The sequence below is a fragment of the Triturus cristatus genome, chromosome 7, assembly GCF_964204655.1.
Source record: "Triturus cristatus chromosome 7, aTriCri1.1, whole genome shotgun sequence".
In the NCBI taxonomy this organism is placed as follows: Eukaryota; Metazoa; Chordata; class Amphibia; order Caudata; family Salamandridae; genus Triturus; species Triturus cristatus.
In genome coordinates, this window is record NC_140590.1 from 1,849,578,039 (window position 1) to 1,849,595,889 (window position 17,851).

A 17,851-nucleotide genomic window follows, 5' to 3' on the forward strand; every position below is an offset into this window, starting at 1 on the left:
CTTTAATCCAAGCAAGATGGCTTCAGGTGTGCCATACGTTTATCATAAGTTAGACTGTTAGCACTCTAGTTGTTCTTTGGAATACTCTGGGAAGCTGCAGTAGAACACAAAGGAATCAACAGACAGTCTCTGCCCTTGTTGGATGTACATGTTTTACTGAGAATGTCAGACTTCATTCTCACATGACTGAGAAAGATAATGTGAATTTACAGAAAATATGCTCTCAGTTTAGCTCATAGATCACCTTCCAAACCTCTGTGGGAAAAGCATGAGAAAATATTTTTCTCTCAATCATGATATCCCAGCAGAAGGCTTTTTCACATGGTGAAATCACCTTAGAACATACCACAATTCCTAAAATGAGTATGGTACCATCAACAAATGATTTATAATGTAACTAAAGTCTTAAACCTTCTATTAACTGCAATGCTTTTTAATGAGGTGCTATCATGTATATTGGTCCCAAGATGGCTGCCAACACTTCTTGGATGAAGTGCTGACAGCCAATCAGATCTCAGGATGAGATGTGTGGTTAGGCTCCGCCCACATATAAATATGATTTTACTTTTGATTTTCTCAGGAACTACTGAACAGATTGACACCAGACCTGCAAAAGGCACTTCCCTGACCTGAGGACTACCTCTCTGCCAAATTTCAAGTAATTCTGTTCAGCCGTTCGGGCTGTACCTTGGACTAAAGGTCCCTATGGAAAAATGCATAGGGAAAACGCATTTTGGGACCCCCCTTTTTTCTCGGCCCCCGCTTGACGAATCACCCCGAGACTTTCAGGATAGGAGCGGAGCGGAGCGCCCCACATATTTTGAAAATTGTGCGAGGATTCGTCAACCGGCGCCAAAGTTATTCCAAATAGAATGTTGCGGATTTCCTATGGAAACACGGTCCTAACTATAACTATCTACTGGCGACCGCCAGTAGATTATACATATATATATATATTCACTAAAAAAACACAGGTTTCAGGGATGCTATAGTTAGGCTGACATTTCACTCATAGAAAACCAGAGAGATCGCGCCCCCGCAATGCACTGCTGATGACGTCACATATTACATCACTCATGACAAGGTCAGTGACATCACTGATGAGATCTCAAATGATATCACTGACGACATCATCCAGTGCCTGAGTGTTAATAAAAAGTTTAAAAATTTTATAAATATACACCAAGGTGTATTGAAGAATGAGTGGCCGTATGAGTGTCTGAATAGATGATTTAGTAGGTGTGTGACTGACTGTATAAGTGAGTGATTAAACGCGGCTTAGTGAATCCATGGGTTAATGACTAATCTGTGTGAATGTCTGTATCAGTCTGTCAGTTGGTGTGTATGTGGCTGCATGGGTTGGTGAGTAACTACATGAGTGTCTATATGGGTTAATGATTGGTTGTCTGAGTACCTGTATGGGTGCCTGAGTATGTGTGTGGGTGGGTGGGGGGTGTGTGACTCCCTGCACGGATGTGTGAGTGGGTGATTCACTGGGTGTATAGGTTCACGAGTGCATCTGTGAGGAGCTGTATGGGTGAGTGAGTGTGTGTATGGCTGTGTTAGTGGGTGAATGGATGTCTGAGTGCTATATGTGTGAGTAACTACATATATGAAAGGCAGTATATGTGAATGTTGGAGCATATAAGTGACTATGTGAGAGTGAGTGATTGTGAGAGTGGCTTTATTGATGAGTGTATGCTTGTGCCAGTGATTGTAGAAGAGAGTAAGTAAGTGTTACTATCTGTATGAATAAGTGAGTTGGTGTTTGTATAACTGCATAGGTTAGTAAATGGCAGTGTGAGTTATTCTTTGGGTGACCGACTAGGTGTGTGAGTAACTCTATGGGTGAGTGGCGGTGTGTGAGTGACTGTATGGGTATATGAGTACATATATCAGTGACTGTATTGATGAGTGACTGCGTGTGTAAGCAACTGTGTGAGTGAATGATGTGTGCAGACCTATGAATCAGTCAGTGGGCATGTACAAACTGGTATTGGTGTGTCTATGGTTTCTAAAAGGGTAGTCTGTATTTCAGAGTGGGTATATAAAAGATGATATTAGGGTGTGAGGAGGAGCATCAGACATTAAGTGGGTGATGTCATCAGTGATGTCACTGACCATGTAATGAGCGATGTAATATGTGACGTCATCAGCAGTGCATTGCAGGGGCGCGAGTTATAGTTAGCTCAGCTAACTATAACGGCTGAATTTCTCTGCTTTTGTACGGGTGAAATGTCAGCCTAACTATAACGTCCCTGAAACCTGTGTTTTTTTCAGTGAATATCTAAGGTTTTTTAAATGCAAACTCCTAACTATAACGTCCTTGAAGCGGGTGTTTTTTTCTGTAAATTTCTAAGGTTTTTAAAATGCTAATACTAACCATAACGTCCCTGAAACCTATGTTTTTTTCAGTGAATTTCTAAGGTTTTTTTAAATGTTCATTTATAACTATGCCTACATAAGTAGGACATGTACAGAAAAAATAGGAAGAAAGGTGCAGAAATACGCAAGAGAAGTGTAGGAAGAAGCAAGAAGGGTGCAGAAAGAAGCAAGAAAAATGCAGAAAGAATCAACAGAGGAGCAGAAAGAGGCCTACTTCGACTGTACCTTTCCACAGACTCATATAAAGTAGCTTAATCAGTAATCCTTCACCCAAGATGTCTTAAACCTCCCTTTTCTCTTGAAGGTTCACTATTCATCGACTGCTCAGCATGTTAGGCCTACCAAATGTAAAACAGCAATCCTAACCATATCAATGTTGTAAGTCTCAACAAGTTTGTGAAGGTATGCATGTGTGTCTCTGCTTTTACCTAGTGACATGTTGCATAAAGATAAACATACAACTACTTGAATACCTGTGATTCAAAAAGCATACTCTGTAAACTTGTGTACAAACAGGTGTATATATTTGTTTCTGCTCATAATACAGTGCACATGGGTACTCAATAGTATATTTGAGGGGCTCTATAACACCTATATACATCAGACATGTCTGCATGTGCAACCGAATGACAGAGCAGATCTGAGAACATTTAACCACTTAGAGGAGAAGCTACCTGCTTTTTAAGATACCATCTTCAGATGCATAACACATGTGAGAATACATGTATAAATAGACATATACCTGAGTCACAAGAGCACGCAGGACCTTTGAACTTGACATCTTGCATTTCCTATTTGAAAGAGGCGAGACAGAAAGAGGCGAGAGAAGTACAGAAAGAAGAAAGAGAAGTGCAGAAAAAAACAAGAGAGGTGCAGAACGAGGCAAGAGAACTGCAGAAAAAGGCAAGAGAGGTGCAGAAAGAGGCAAGAGTGGTGCAGAAAAAGGAAAGAAGGGTGCAGAAAGAGGCAAGAGGGGTGCCGTAAGAAGCAAGAGAGGTGCGAAAAGAAGCAACAGAGGTGCAGAAAGAGGCAAGAGGGGTGCAGAAAGAGGCAAGAGGGGTGCAGAAAGAGGTAAGATGAGTGCAAAAAGAGGCAACAGGGGTGCAGAAAGAGGCAAGAGAAGTGCAGAAAGAAGCAACAAAAATGTAGAAAGAGGCACGAGAAGTACAGAAAGAAGCAACAGAAATGCAGAAAGAGGTAAGAGAAGTTCAGAAAAAAGCAACAAATGTGCAGAAAGAGGATGTATAAATAGACATATATCTGAATCACAAGAGCACGTAGACCTTTAAACTTGACAGCTTGCATTTCCTATTTGAAAGAGGCGAGACAGAAAGAGGCGAGAGAAGTACAGAAAGAAGAAAGAGAAGTGCAGAAAAAAACAAGAGAGGTGCAGAAAGAGGCAAGAGAACTGTAGAAAAAGGCAAGAGAGGTACAGAAAAAGGGAAGAAGGGTACAGAAAGAGGCAAGAGGGGTGCGTAAGAAGCAAGAGAGTTGCAGAAAGAAGCAAGAGAAGTGCAGAAAGAAGCAACAGAGGTGCAGAAAGAAGCACCAGAGGTGCAGAAAGAGGCAAGAGGGGAACAGAAAGAGGCAAGAGGGGTGCAGAAAGAGGTAAAACAAGTGCAAAAAGAGGCAACAGGGGTGCAGAAAGAGGCAAGAGAAGTGCAGAAAGAAGCAACAAAAATGTAGAAAGAGGCAAGAGAAGTACAGAAAGAAGCAACAGAAATGCAGAAAGAGGTAAGAGAAGTTCAGAAAAAAAGCAACAAATGTGCAGATAGAGGATGTATAAATAGACATATATATGAGTCACAAGAGCACGCAGACCTTTAAACCTGACAGCTTGCATTTCCTATTTGAAAGAGGCGAGACAGAAAGAGGCGAGAGAAGTACAGAAAGAAGCAACAGAAGTGCAGAAAAAAACAAGAGAGGTGCAGAGAGAGGCAAGAGAACTGCAGAAAGAGGCAAGAGAGGTGCGGAAAGAGGCAAGAGAACTGCAGAAAGAAGCAACAGAGGTGCAGAAAGAGGCAAGAGAAGTGCAGAAAGAAGGAATAGAGGTGCAGAAACAGGCAAGAGAGGAGCAAAAAGAGGGAACACAGGTGCAGAAAAAGGCAAGAGGGGTGCAGAAAGAGGGAAGAGGGGTGCCGAAAGAGGCAGGAGGGATGCAGAAAGAACCAACAGTGGTGCAGAAAGAGGCAAGAGGAATACCAAAAGAGGCAAATGACATGCAGAAAAAGGCAACAAAGGTGCAGAAAGAGGCAAGAGAACTGCAGAAAGATGCAAGGGAGGTGCAGAAAGAGGGTGCAGAAAGAGGCAAGAGAAGTGCAGAAAGAATCAACAGAAATGTACAAAGAGAAGTGCAGAAAGAAGGAACAGAAACGTAGAAAGAGGCTAGATAAGTGCAGAAAGGAGCAAGAGAGGTGCAGAAAGTGGCAACAGAGGTGTAGAAAGAGGGAAGAGGGGTGCAGGAAGAGGCAAGTGGGGTACAGAAAAAAGCAAGTGAGGTGCAGAAAGAGGCAAGAGAGATGCAGAAGCAGGCAGGAGAGAGGCAGAAGCAGGCAAGATAAGTGCAGAAAGAGACAAGAGAAGTCCTGAAAGAAGCAACAGAGATGCAGAAAGAAGCAACAGAAGTGATGGAAGAGACAAGAGTGTTGCCAAAAGAAACAAGAGAGGTGCAGAAAGAGGCAACCGAGGCCCAGAAAGAAGCAAGAGTGGTTTGTGCACCATTAGTACCAATGTAACACCTACATTTAGGAATAAGTAACAGGTGACCATTCCAGCTTTGCAACGGGCCTTCCACCATGCTGTAACACTTGTTGCTGCATTTTTGGTGACGTTTGAGCTGTTTGAGCTAGAAACAAGGTTTTTTGTTTTTCAAATCTGCAGATTATGCAGCAGATGATTGATTATGTGGCAAATGCGGAAAATGTTTAATTATGCGAAAATTGGGCCAGCTGAACAGTCGCATATTTCCAGTGGCCCCGCTCATACCTCTGACTAGGTCCAGAAGTGCTCCTCTGTGGTTCTTTCTTTTTTTGAGCCTCATTGAGTTTATAGTTTAGCTTCTATGGAAACAAGGAAGGCTAAACCTGAGGTTATCACTCTACAACACAGACTACCACACCACTTAAGAGTCCCACACAGCAGGGTTGCTAAGTTCTCATAGCAGGCCACACTCCCTTTGCCCACAACTCTGCAAACGCGCTCCCTGGTGCGCTCTTCGGTGGGGATTGAAGTCCCTTTCGCTGCTGGGAGTCCTTAGGGCCCAACTAGCCTACCTGTTACCTCCAGTAAGGCCCACACAGTGGGATTGCTGAGAGGTGAACACGGGCCATGTCCCCTTTCTCCACCAATCTGCAAACGAGCCTCCTGGCGCGCTCTTGGTCGTGGGATGAAGTCCCCGTGCCTTTTTAAAAAAAAATAATCCGGTGGGATTTGCGCACCCTACGCAAATCATTTTTTGTAATGCTTTTTTGGGACCCCCTGAGCAGGCCTAGGGGGTCAGGGTGTTTCTACCCTGCCCCCTTTTCTTCTTTTTTCCGCTTTTATCTTTATAGATATATAGATATAGATAGATACACAGATATATATGGTACTCTGAGACCACAAATCTAAAATTGTGGAAAAGAACATTGAGACCGCAGACCACATATCTATCATTGTATACAAGTACCCTGAGATCACAAATCGATCAGTGTGTAAGAGTGCCCTGAGATTACAAATCTACCATGCATAAAGGTATCATGAACCAGAAAACTATCATTGTATGAAAGTACCCTGAGACCATAAATCTATCATTGTACAAAGGTCCCCTGAGACCACAGATCTATCAGTGTATAAAGATACCCTGAGACCAGAATCTTATCATTGTATAAGAATACCCTGAGACCATAAATCTATCATTGTACAAAGGTTCCCTGAGACCACAGATCTATCAGTGTATAAAGATACCCTGAGACCAGAATCCTATCATTGTATAAGAGTACCCTGAGACCACAAATCTATCATTGTACAAAGGTCCCCTGAGACCACAGATCTATCAGTGTATAAAGATACCCTGAGACCAGAATCTTATCATTGTATAAGAATACCCTGAGACCATAAATCTATCATTGTACAAAGGTTCCCTGAGACCACAGATCTATCAGTGTATAAAGATACCCTGAGGCCAGAATCCTATCATTGTATAAGAGTACCCTGAGACCACAAATCTATCACTGTACAAAGGTACCCTGTGACCACAGATCTATCAATGTATAGTATGACACTGAGAACACAAAACTTTTCATTATATAAAGGTACCCTGAGACCACAAACCTATAATTGTATAAAAGTACCCGAGACTGAAAATCTTTAATTGTATGAAAGTACCCTGAGACTCCAGATCTATCAATGCAGAAAGGTACCCTGAACCGCAAATCGATCATTGTGTAAAAGTCCCATGAGCCCAACAATCTATCATTGTATGATGATAACCTGAGACCACAAATCTATCATTGTACAAAGGTTCCCTGAGACCACAGATCTATCATTGTATAAGAGTACCCTGAGACCACAAATCTATCATTGTACAAAGGTCCCCTGAGACCACAGATCTATCAGTGTATAAAGATACCCTGAGACCAGAATCTTATCATTGTATAAGAATACCCTGAGACCATAAATCTATCATTGTACAAAGGTTCCCTGAGACCACAGATCTATCAGTGTATAAAGATACCCTGAGGCCAGAATCCTATCATTGTATAAGAGTACCCTGAGACCACAAATCTATCACTGTACAAAGGTACCCTGTGACCACAGATCTATCAATGTATAGTATGACACTGAGAACACAAAACTTTTCATTATATTAAGGTACCCTGAGACCACAAACCTATAATTGTATAAAAGTACCCGAGACTGAAAATCTTTAATTGTATGAAAGTACCCTGAGACTCCAGATCTATCAATGCAGAAAGGTACCCTGAACCGCAAATCGATCATTGTGTAAAAGTCCCATGAGCCCAACAATCTATCATTGTATGATGATACCCTGAGACCACAAATCTATCATTGTATTAAGGTACCCTGAGGCCACAAATCTATCATTGTATTAAGGTACCCTGAGACCACAAATCTATCATTGTACAAAGGTACCCTAAGACCAAAACTCTACCATTGTAAAAAGGAACCCAGGGATCAGAAGGCGCCAGTAAATGCACAAAGACCTCTTCCCAAGCCAGGCCTGGAAATTCCTGTTAATACCGCACCAGGGAGACGTTCTTAAAGCCACAGAGGCGGTGCACGGCTCTGACGTAGCAGCGGTGCACGGCTCTGACGTAGCAGCTGTGCAGCGCGCACTGACACTGCAAGTGATAAGGGGGCTTATTTACAAGCACCTTGCGCCACTTTTGTGCAATTTTTAACATGGAAAAAGTGACGTACGGGAGGCGCAAGGGGCTTGTAAATAAGCCCCAAGGTCTCTCTTTCACAGAGCAAGGGTGAGGCCCGTTCACATAGGCGTCCATGGGCGCCTGAAGTAGGACTCCTGGGGCCGCATTACACATAGGGCCACTGTCCCACTCCGCACTGCCCTGCCCTGCACTCGCCAGGCACAGATTGGGTCAAGGGGCCCAGTCAGGGCTTTAAGTGGGATATAAAAACTGGGGGGTCTCAAAGGGGCGTGGCCAATGTAATTAAAGTGCTGCCCGACTTGTATTTTGCTATTTCTGTCACTGAATCCAGATATATGATACAAGTAACATCATACCTACAAGAAGTCAGGACTATTGGCTTTGTCAATGGTTGTTAGTTGCATAAGATAAAGAAGCAGTGACTATGGCTTGTATATAAAATTGAAAAAGCTTCGATTTAAAGCCCTGGTGACACCACGACAATGTTGCTGCTCCTGAGTTTCAAAAAGAGAAGGGAAATCCAGAGAAAAAATGACTCTCTTTAAAGGATTTCCCTTCCCCTACAAGGCTCCCCTGGCATGACGTCATGCCGTAACTTCTCCACTAGTGAGAAGTGAGCAGTGTGAGCAGCGTACATCGATGTGCCTGCTGTCACTGCAGTCCACCTGTGCCAGGGCACAAAACGGAGCCCGATAGAGACCTGTTTCAGGCCCCCTTTAAAAAACTGCCGGTGCTCAGCACCGGTGAGACCCGTCCCACTTAAAGCCCGGGGCGCCCTGTTACAGCTATGGCGCTGCGGGGGGCGTAAAGACGCACCCCCGCTGCAAGGAGAACGTCAGGGAAAGTCAGATGGGCTGCTTAAAGCCACTAGGCCGTCTCGCCCTAAAGCCCGGAGACCTGGCCTCGGTTTAAAGTGGGGGGCAGGACCCCTGGGATGCGTGCAGTTAGGAATACACCCCCGCGTGCAGAGCGACACCTGGTTGAGCCTGATCCAGCTGCCACCATTCCCAGGTGCATTGACTGCACCGCCTCTGTGTGCCAACAGCCAGTGCGCCTCACTGCAGATTCCGAGACACTGTGCACACGCCAGGGACACTGCACAGGCCCCATCACAACAGGGTCTGTGGTTTTCTTGGGGTCACATCCTATGTAGACGAGGGAACCCCCCTGGAGATCGCACTGGTCCAAATCTCAGGCTGACGCGATTACAGAAGGGGCCGGGCCAGCTCTACGCCCCGGGCAGCAATGCCAAGGTGCCCGGGAAAGCAACAACTGGTGCCCACGGGCACTTGCTAGATTAGCGCACCTGATCTCAAATGCCCCTGTGAAGCGCTTCGATGTCTTGATGCTGTACAGGCGCTTTTATCAGTCTGCGTCCAAAGGTCACTTACCCTGGCCCCCACTGTCAGCCAGCACCAGGCCCAGCAGGACGGACAGACCGACGACCCTTAACATGGCGAGTGCGTGTGCCCTGCTGCGGTGTGTGCGTGAGGACGGGAGACAGGGATGGCTCACAGTGATGGGCGCGGAGGGAGCCACCTGTATTTATAACGTACCGGACCCTCCAGGCGAGCAGAGCAGAGAGGCCTCCCCGCACTACCCCGTGCCAGGGAGGGATGGCCTCCCCGACCCTCGGGCGCAGAGGCTCCTGTGACAGCGGTGCCAGGGCGTGTTGAAGCTTCTCACGCACGGCGCGTAAGAGGCCCTTGGACCAACAATGGTGGGCGCCCGGGGCAGGTGGCATCATCTTTCGGCAGACACTTCTCTCTGTTCAAAGGCAGAACAAGGGGCTGTTGTGCAGGTGGAGGGACGGGCTGACGTCATCCTATGCGATCTGCCCACGTGATGCCAGGGTCAGGCACAGGAACCTGGGTTAAGGGTGTGTTACTCCCTGGTTAGGATAGGCAGAGGCCCCTCTGCTCAGAGGCAGAACAAGAAACGATCGTGCAGGTGGAGGGGCATCCTGACGTCAGGGTTGGACTGGGGCCACAGGTAGGCCCCGACAGTGGCCCCCATTTGCAGATTGCAACCTTTCGCTAAACACTGCTTGGTTAGGATCATGGGGGTAATGTTGGCAAACTTTTTCGGTAATAAAGTTTTTTTTTAAGCTTCTAGGGCCGGTAACCTTTGCAAAGACGGGTAACAACATAATTCCATGGCAGCACACCATCAGATGTCCCCGCGCTCATCTTCAGGCTATAAATCGCGTTCGCAGCCTGAGGTCTATACATTTTCATCTCACCCTTCGGTCCCACAGCCCGTGCTCAATCTTAGCTCCCTGAATGTCTGTAGTCCACCAGTCCTCAGCGTTTCTGTTCGTCCATAGGGATCCTTCCTTCCCAGTGACCAGCAGGTCTCCAGAGGATCACACTTACCCTTCGGTCCCACAGCCCGTGCTCAATCTTAGCTCCCTGAATGTCTGTCGTCCACCAGTCTTCAGCGTTTCTGTTCGTCCGTAGGGATCCTTCCTTCCCAGTGACCAGCAGGTCTCAGGAGGATCACACTCACCCTTCGGTCCCACAGCCCGTGCTCAATCTTAGCTCCCTCAATGTCTGTCGGCCACCAGTCTTCAGCGTTTCTGTTCGTCCGTAGGGATCCTTCCTTCCCAGTGACCAGCAGGTCTCCAGAGGATCACACTTACCCTTTGGTCCCACAGCCCGTGCTCAATCTTAGCTCCCTGAATGTCTGCCGGACACCAGTCTTCAGCGTTTCTGTTCGTCCGTAGGGATCCTTCCTTCCCAGTGACCAGCAGGTCTCCAGAGGATCACACTTACCCTTTGGTCCCACAGCCCGTGCTCAATCTTAGCTCCCTGAATGTCTGTCGGCCACCAGTCTTCAACGTTTCTGTTCGTCCGTAGGAATCCTTCCTTCCCAGTGACCAGCAGGTCTCAGGAGGATCACACTCACCCTTTGGTCCCACAGCCCGTGCTCAATCTTAGCTCCCTGAATGTCTGTCGTCCACCAGTCTTGACGTTTCTTTTCATCCGTAGGGATCCTTCCTTCCCAGTGACCAGCTGGTCTCCAGACGATCACACATACCCTTAGGTCCCACAGCCCGTGCTCAATCTTAGCTCCCTGAATGTCAGTCGGCCACCAGTCTTCAGCGTTTCTGTTCGTCCGTAGGGATCCTTCCTTCCCACTGACCAGCAGGTCTCCAGAGGATCACACTCACCCTTCGGTCCCACAGCCAGTGCTCAATCTTAGCTCCCTAAATGTCTGCCGGACATCAGTCTTCAGCGTTTCTGTTCGTCCGTAGGGATCCTTCCTTCCCAGTGACCAGCAGGTCTCAGGAGAATCACACTCACCCTTTGGTCCCACAGCCCGTGCTCAATCTTAGCTCCCTGAATGTCTGTCGTCCACCAGTCTTGACGTTTCTTTTCATCCGTAGGGATCCTTCCTTCCCAGTGACCAGCTGGTCTCCAGACGATCACACTTACCCTTAGGTCCCACAGCCCGTGCTCAATCTTAGCTCCCTGAATGTCTGTCGGCCACCAGTCTTGACGTTTCTGTTCGTCCGTAGGGATCCTTCCTTCCCACTGACCAGCAGGTCTCCAGAGGATCACACTCACCCTTCGGTCCCACAGCCAGTGCTCAATCTTAGCTCCCTAAATGTCTGCCGGACACCAGTCTTGATGTTTCTGTTCGTCCGTAGGGATCCTTCCTTCCCAGTGACCAGCAGGTCTCCAGAGGATCAAACTCACCCTTCGGTCCCACAGCCCGTGCTCAATCTTAGCTCCCTAAATGTCTGCCGGCCACCAGTCTTCAGCGTTTCTGTTCGTCCGTAGGGATCCTTCCTTCCCAGTGACCAGCAGGTCTCCAGAGGATCCCACTTACCCTTAAGTCCCACAGCCCGTGCTTAATCTTAGCGCCCTGAATGTCTGCCGGCCACCAGTTCCAGGTGTGAATGTTGTTCACTATGTTTTACATTTATCTGGCACCAGCAGCTGTTGGCTGCATAGCCAGTCACCCACAGAACTGTAGACCTTGTTACCTGACCCTAGTCACCTCATTACAAGCTGGAGAAGAGCTGAGGACAGTGATGTCACTATGCCCTCTCCACCTGAGGAGGTGGAATTTGAGTAATGCTGATTAAGGACCTTGTGGGGGAGGGCATGGCCAGAGGCGCAGCCTTCTTGCCCTTTGGCCCAGGGTTGATGGGAGCTTCCTTTAGCAGAGGTGAGCTACCTGAAGGAAGGATCTCTGTGTAGGAGGCCATTGTAGAGTCAGTAGGTGGCCTCCCTCCATGTGCCGAGGAGTGTACATACCCCCTGAAAGAATGGGGCTCTTGTCAAGCCTCATCTTTAGCAGCAAGAACAGGTAGGGTTGGATAGGTCCCCACATCTGCTCCCCTGCTGGACCAAGGGCATCCTCTTTCTCCGGGGCTCACATCCTTGCAGGTTTAGCCACTGAGCTAGCCCCTCCTCGCTTCTCTGAACTTGTCCTTAGACAATATGTAGATGAGATTCTGTATTGTATTGTAGAATGTATATTGTGCTGAGTATGCGGATGAATCCATAACCGATCTAATTTACATCAGCCTCCTTGGCTCACTGCCACAGTTTGTGGTTGATTGGGTGTTGGATGTAGTTTGGCCAACATGCAAGATATTGGGTGCCCTACCTGAGGTTCCAAGACAGGCTTCCAACATGCTGTAGCAAATGATGTTGCAGATAAACATAAGGTGTTCCAGTGAGTGTGGGAAGAGACACGGCCATGCAAATCTGTATTTTTGGGTCAACTGTAATCATATGGACGGGAGGAATCCATTTCAGTGCCCTCTGAAATTCTAGGTGATCGTCACTTGTTCTTACTGTTGCAGCACTCAAGTTCAAGAAAGTTGCCCTATGGACAGATCAAGAGCTTCTGCAAGTTCATGATTTTTGGAAAGAAGATGTTCCTGCCCAGAGCACAGCAGTCTTGTTTGTTGAGGCTGCTGGTGATCTGCTGAGCCACCAGATATGTGAACTTGTTGATAACTTTAGAGGTATTGAAGAGAAGTAGCCTTTGTTGTGGTCCTCTCTTTGTTATTACAGTGACATCACACAGGTGTCTCCAGGTATTTACCAGGTCTTTGACTCATGCTATGACATCATCTTTCTGAGAGTCACATAGTTTCTGACGGCGACTTGTTTCAGAGCGATGCATTCAGGGGTCAGAAATTCAACAATATGGGGCATATTTATTAAGGGTTTGATTTACGTTTGCACCATGCAACGTGGTACATGCGCGATGCAATCCCACATTGCTATTTATGAAGCCACGCACGGCCACTTTGCGTGGCCCTGAGTGGCTTTCTTAAATCAGGAGTAACGCAGCACAAATCAGTGCATTGGGTTCCTCTGCTTCTGGGAGGTATTCCATGAGCGTTGCATGGGTGTTCCGAAGCAACCCGCATAGATTTTGAGGAATTCCCAGATTTACCATTACTGGTACACCTGGGAATGCACCACAATGCTAAGCCTTTCCAGGAGAGATATAAGGAGGAGAAATATCTTTATAAAATATCTTTATTTCTCCTCGTTACTTCCTCTTTCTATGTGTGCTGCAGTGTGCAGCACACATAGATGGAAGAATATGCCTCAGGGGATTGTTTTTGTGCAGGAAGGTGCATGCAACATAGGCACCCTTGCACCATTGCCTCTGTTGACGCTAGGCAACTCTTTGTAAGCCAGTGCTGGGAAAAGGGCAGCAATGCACTGTATTGGGATAAATACAACGCGTTCCTGCCCTTTCCCTGTAACACAGCGCAGAAAGGGGACGCTGCGTTGTGATACTTTGACATAAATATGCCCCTAAGTTCCTTCTGTACTGGTATTTATCCTTATTGTAGTCTGTGCAATAGATACAGCTCCAAATAAGGTCACCCGGCTCATGTTTCTGGCAGTCTGTAATTCAAACTTTCCATTCCATTGGCAAGAACCAAGGGCTCTGTGAAGCAGGCTCACTGGGCGGAGGGTGTGCCCGCTCCTGGTAGCCTGCTCTGCTCGGGCGCACAGGCCACTTTATTCTTGGTTGACGGCCCCAGTGAAGGCATCAGGTGAATCTCTGCATGTGCCGATTTTCACCACACAACTACTTATCAGAATGATGATGCTATCTTTGGGCGTGTTTTAAAACCTAGCAGTCCTTTTTTCTTTAATTTAATTATTCTATTTATTTCAGAGCATTATATTTAATTATATTGAATTCATATATTTGTATCTCTCAGGGCAACCTATTTAATATATTTTTCTAATATTTTACTTCTTTTATTTGTGTAAAACAATTGATTATTGCCTTCAGCTGACAGCCTTTCTGAAAAAGAGGCACAGATTTATAAAAAAGTCACGCAACATGGTGCAGCAAGACAGCTTGCTGCACTGCCTGGCATGAAAGGGAGAAAGACGAAATGCACCGTATCTACTATGCCATGGTGCAAGGGTGCCTGTGTTACCGTCTGGATTGCTTTTGTGCCGGAAGGGACACCTGTCTGCACAGCAACAATGCTTTGAGGCATGTTCCTCTTTCTAAGAGTGCAGAATGCAGCACATGTAGAAAGAGGAAATAATTAGATAAATTAAAGATATTTCTGCTTGTTACGTCACTGTTGGGTAGGCGTACCATTTTGATGCCTTCTCAGGTTCACTGTTCTTAGTAACTCTGTGATTGCATCGAATCCATGGGTGAATGCGTGAGAACGCCCACACGCCACCCAGGGAACGCCTTCCCAACGCAGAGCAATGCAAGGCAGGGATTTGCTCCTCCTTGTGTTCACTATCCCATGCAGAGCTATGCAAGGTGGGTTTGCGTGGATTAGGAATTTCCACTAAAGGTCTTGCTTTGCCTTGCGTCATCTTGTGTGACACAAGGGCAACACAAGCCCTTTCTAAATCCGGGCCACCGAGTGGAAAAATAATACAAGAACACAATTTCAGTGAATAATTGTTGCAATACGACACAACTACCTGTATGTGGAAGGTGAAACAGGGTAAACGGGGTAGGGAGCGGGGTTTGGGATGGGCCTAGCATGAGTTTATGGCACTTTCCATGTGATGCACAGAGAGATCGTCAGTGGTTTAGGGTGGGTACAACCAAGGCTCGAGCAGGAGAGATTCCAGGGTCAGATGTATACGGAGCACCTGGGCTCAAGAATGGGAAATTCACTTTCTCTGGAAGTGGATGGGATTAACGAAACTAATAGCAAGCTTCTATATAACAGCAAGGAAATATTCTAGGTGAAAATGGAAAAGTAACCACACTACATATCGTACAAAAAATCAGAGATTACACATTTATTATTAAAGATATATATGGTTCTGTTTCTTTTTAGATCTCTTTTTTATTCATTTTGTAGGATTTTGTTTATATATATATATATATATATATATATATATATATATATGTATATATATATATATATATATATTACCTACTGGCAGTCGCCAGTAGGTAGTTATAGTTAGGACCTATTTTCCATAGGAAATCCGCAACATTCTATTTGGAATAACGTTGGCGCCGATCGACGAATCTTTGCGAAATTTTCAAAACTTTTGGCCAGCTCTGGTCCACTCCTATCCTGAAAATTTCACGGTGATTCGTCAAGCGGGGGCTGAGAAAAAAGGGGGGGTCCCAAAACGCGTTTTCCCCATGCATTTTCATATAGGACCTGTTGGCGCAGCTACAGCCCGAACTGCTGAACGGAATTACACCAAATTTGGCAAAGAGGTAGTCCTCAGATCACACTCGTGCCTTTTGCTTAAATTGTGTAAATCCGTTCAGTAGTTCCTGAGAAAATTAGAGTTAAAAAGTTAGATATATCTGGGCGGAGCCTAACCACACATCTCATCGTGAGATCTGATTGGCTGTCAGTACTTCATCCAAGAAGTGTTGGCAGCCATCTTGGGACCAATATACATGATAGCACCTCATTAAAAATCATTGCAGTTAATAGAAGGTTTTAAGACTTTAGTTACATTATAAATCATTTGCTGATGGTACCATACTCATTTTACGAATTGTGGTGTGTTCTAAGGTGATTTTACCATGTGAAAAAGCCTTCTGCTGTGATATCATGAATCATGTTTGAGAGTAAACTATTTTCTCATGCTTTTCCCACAGAGGTTTGGAAGGTGATCTATAAGCTAAACTGAGAGCATATTTTCTGTAAATTCACATTATCTTTCTCAGTCATTTGAGAATGAAGTCTGACATTCTTAGTAAAACATGTACATCCAACAAGGGCAGAGACTGTCAGTTGATTCCTTTGTGTTCTACTGCAGCTTCCCAGAGTGTTCTAAAGAACAACTAGAGCGCTAACAGTCCTACTTATGACAAACATATTGCACAGCTGAAGCCATCTCGATTGGAATAAAGTGGTAACTCTTAAAACATTTAATTTAAAAAGGAACAAAATGAGGGGGTTCATTTTGCCATAGAAAGTATGATTAGTGCTGCAGAAAGAAAAATTAGGGCGCATTTTGAATGACTTCTCAAATCCTCTTCTATTTCATTAAAAATTTCTGATATGCAGACTGAAACATGCACTTTGAATACCAGCAGCAGACTTCCCTGGTGAGCAGTAGCTTTACTACAATGATCTAATGAGCAACTAGAGTGCTAACATTCAGAATTTATGTCAAATGTGTGACACATCTGAATGCCTTCTTGATGGAACCAAAGTAAAAAACTGAAAGTATTTCCTACTGAGGAGACTGCAGTAAATGAGGAAATTAGGAAACTTCATAACAAATAAATCTCCCAAGATGGCCACCAGAGACAAAAGAGCCCAAATGTAGCCCAAATATCACCCAGATGTAACCCAAGTATAGCCCAATGACAGAATGTCCCAGAGTGTTCTTAAGAACAACTAGAGCTCTTACTGTCTTACTTTTGACAAAAGTATGGCACACCTGAAGCCATCTTGATTGGAATAAACTGGTAACACTTAATACATTTAATTTAAAAAGGAACACAATGAGGGGGTTCATTTTGCCATAGAAATTATGATTAGTGCTAAAGAAAGAAAAATTAGGGCACCTTTTGAGTGACTTCTCAAATCCTCTTCTATTTCATTAAAAATTTCTGATATGCAGACTGAAACATGCAATTTTAATACCAGCAGCAGACTTCCGTGGTGAGCAGTAGCTTTACTACAGTCATCTAATGAGCAACTAGAGTGCTAACATTCAGAATTTATGGCAAATGTGTGACATATCTGAATACCTTCTTGATGGAATCAAAGTAAAAAACTGAAAGCATTTCCTACTGAGGAGACTGCAGTAAATGAGGAAATTAGGAAACTTCATAACAAATAAATCTCCGAAGATGGCCACCAGAGACAAAAGAGCCCAAATGCAGCACAAATATCACCCAGATGTAGCCCACATGTAGCCCAATGACAGAAGTGTGCAAAACACTTATTTTTTGTTGATTTGCAGTTTTATATAGTGCAGACTTGTTAGGTATTGGAGTGCTTTACATGAGCATTGGTTAAATCACACAAGATCAAATTCATTTTGGTTGTAGACATGGGGAGATTAAGTGATTTGACCAGAATCACGGAATGTTGAGCTGAAGCAGAAACTCCAACCTGGTTCTCCAGTTGCAAAGTCTGCAGCTCTGGAAGTAACACCACCTCCTCTCCCCTAGGTGCAACATTTAATCAAGTGGTCAACTGGATAAAAAATCATAAAGATTACAAATAATTTAAAAGTTCTTTGTCGCTATTTGAAAACTCAGAAAATATGTCCTCATTTTAGTTTTTAGAACACTAACCATAATTTTGATGCAAATAAGACCCTCTCATATGTAATTTCTAAAGAAAATGCTCTAGGTATTACAGTTTTGATTACATCATGATAACGTCAGGCGTTCCACACTTTTGTAATAAATATAAAATGTTAGAAAACTAGTTGTTCATTGGGATACTGTTGAGAGTCAGAGGCCAGGGGCACGGACTCTGAAAATTGAAGGCAGGTAGGAGAGTGCAGAGGCAACAATTTGACCACACTGGGCATGCAGGAAGGGCAGTGGCAGCACAACAGACTATGGAGGGCAGTGGAAAGGGGGCAGGGGCAACAAACCAATAATACAGGACT

The 17,851-nt window shown here is 45.2% G+C and overlaps 1 protein-coding gene across 1 annotated transcript in view; it reads right to left on the minus strand.

Moving 5' to 3' along the window:
- The window catches only part of LOC146813435 (uncharacterized), a 79,017-nt gene extending 69,700 nt beyond the window's left edge, over positions 1–9,317 (minus strand). Inside the window, exon 1 of the mRNA XM_085620199.1 lies at positions 9,167–9,317. Within this exon, the coding sequence (XP_085476325.1) occupies positions 9,167–9,230 (64 nt within the window). The 5' untranslated portion in view covers positions 9,231–9,317. The remainder of the gene's footprint in view (positions 1–9,166) is intronic.
- Between the last annotated feature and the right edge of the window lie 8,534 nt (positions 9,318–17,851).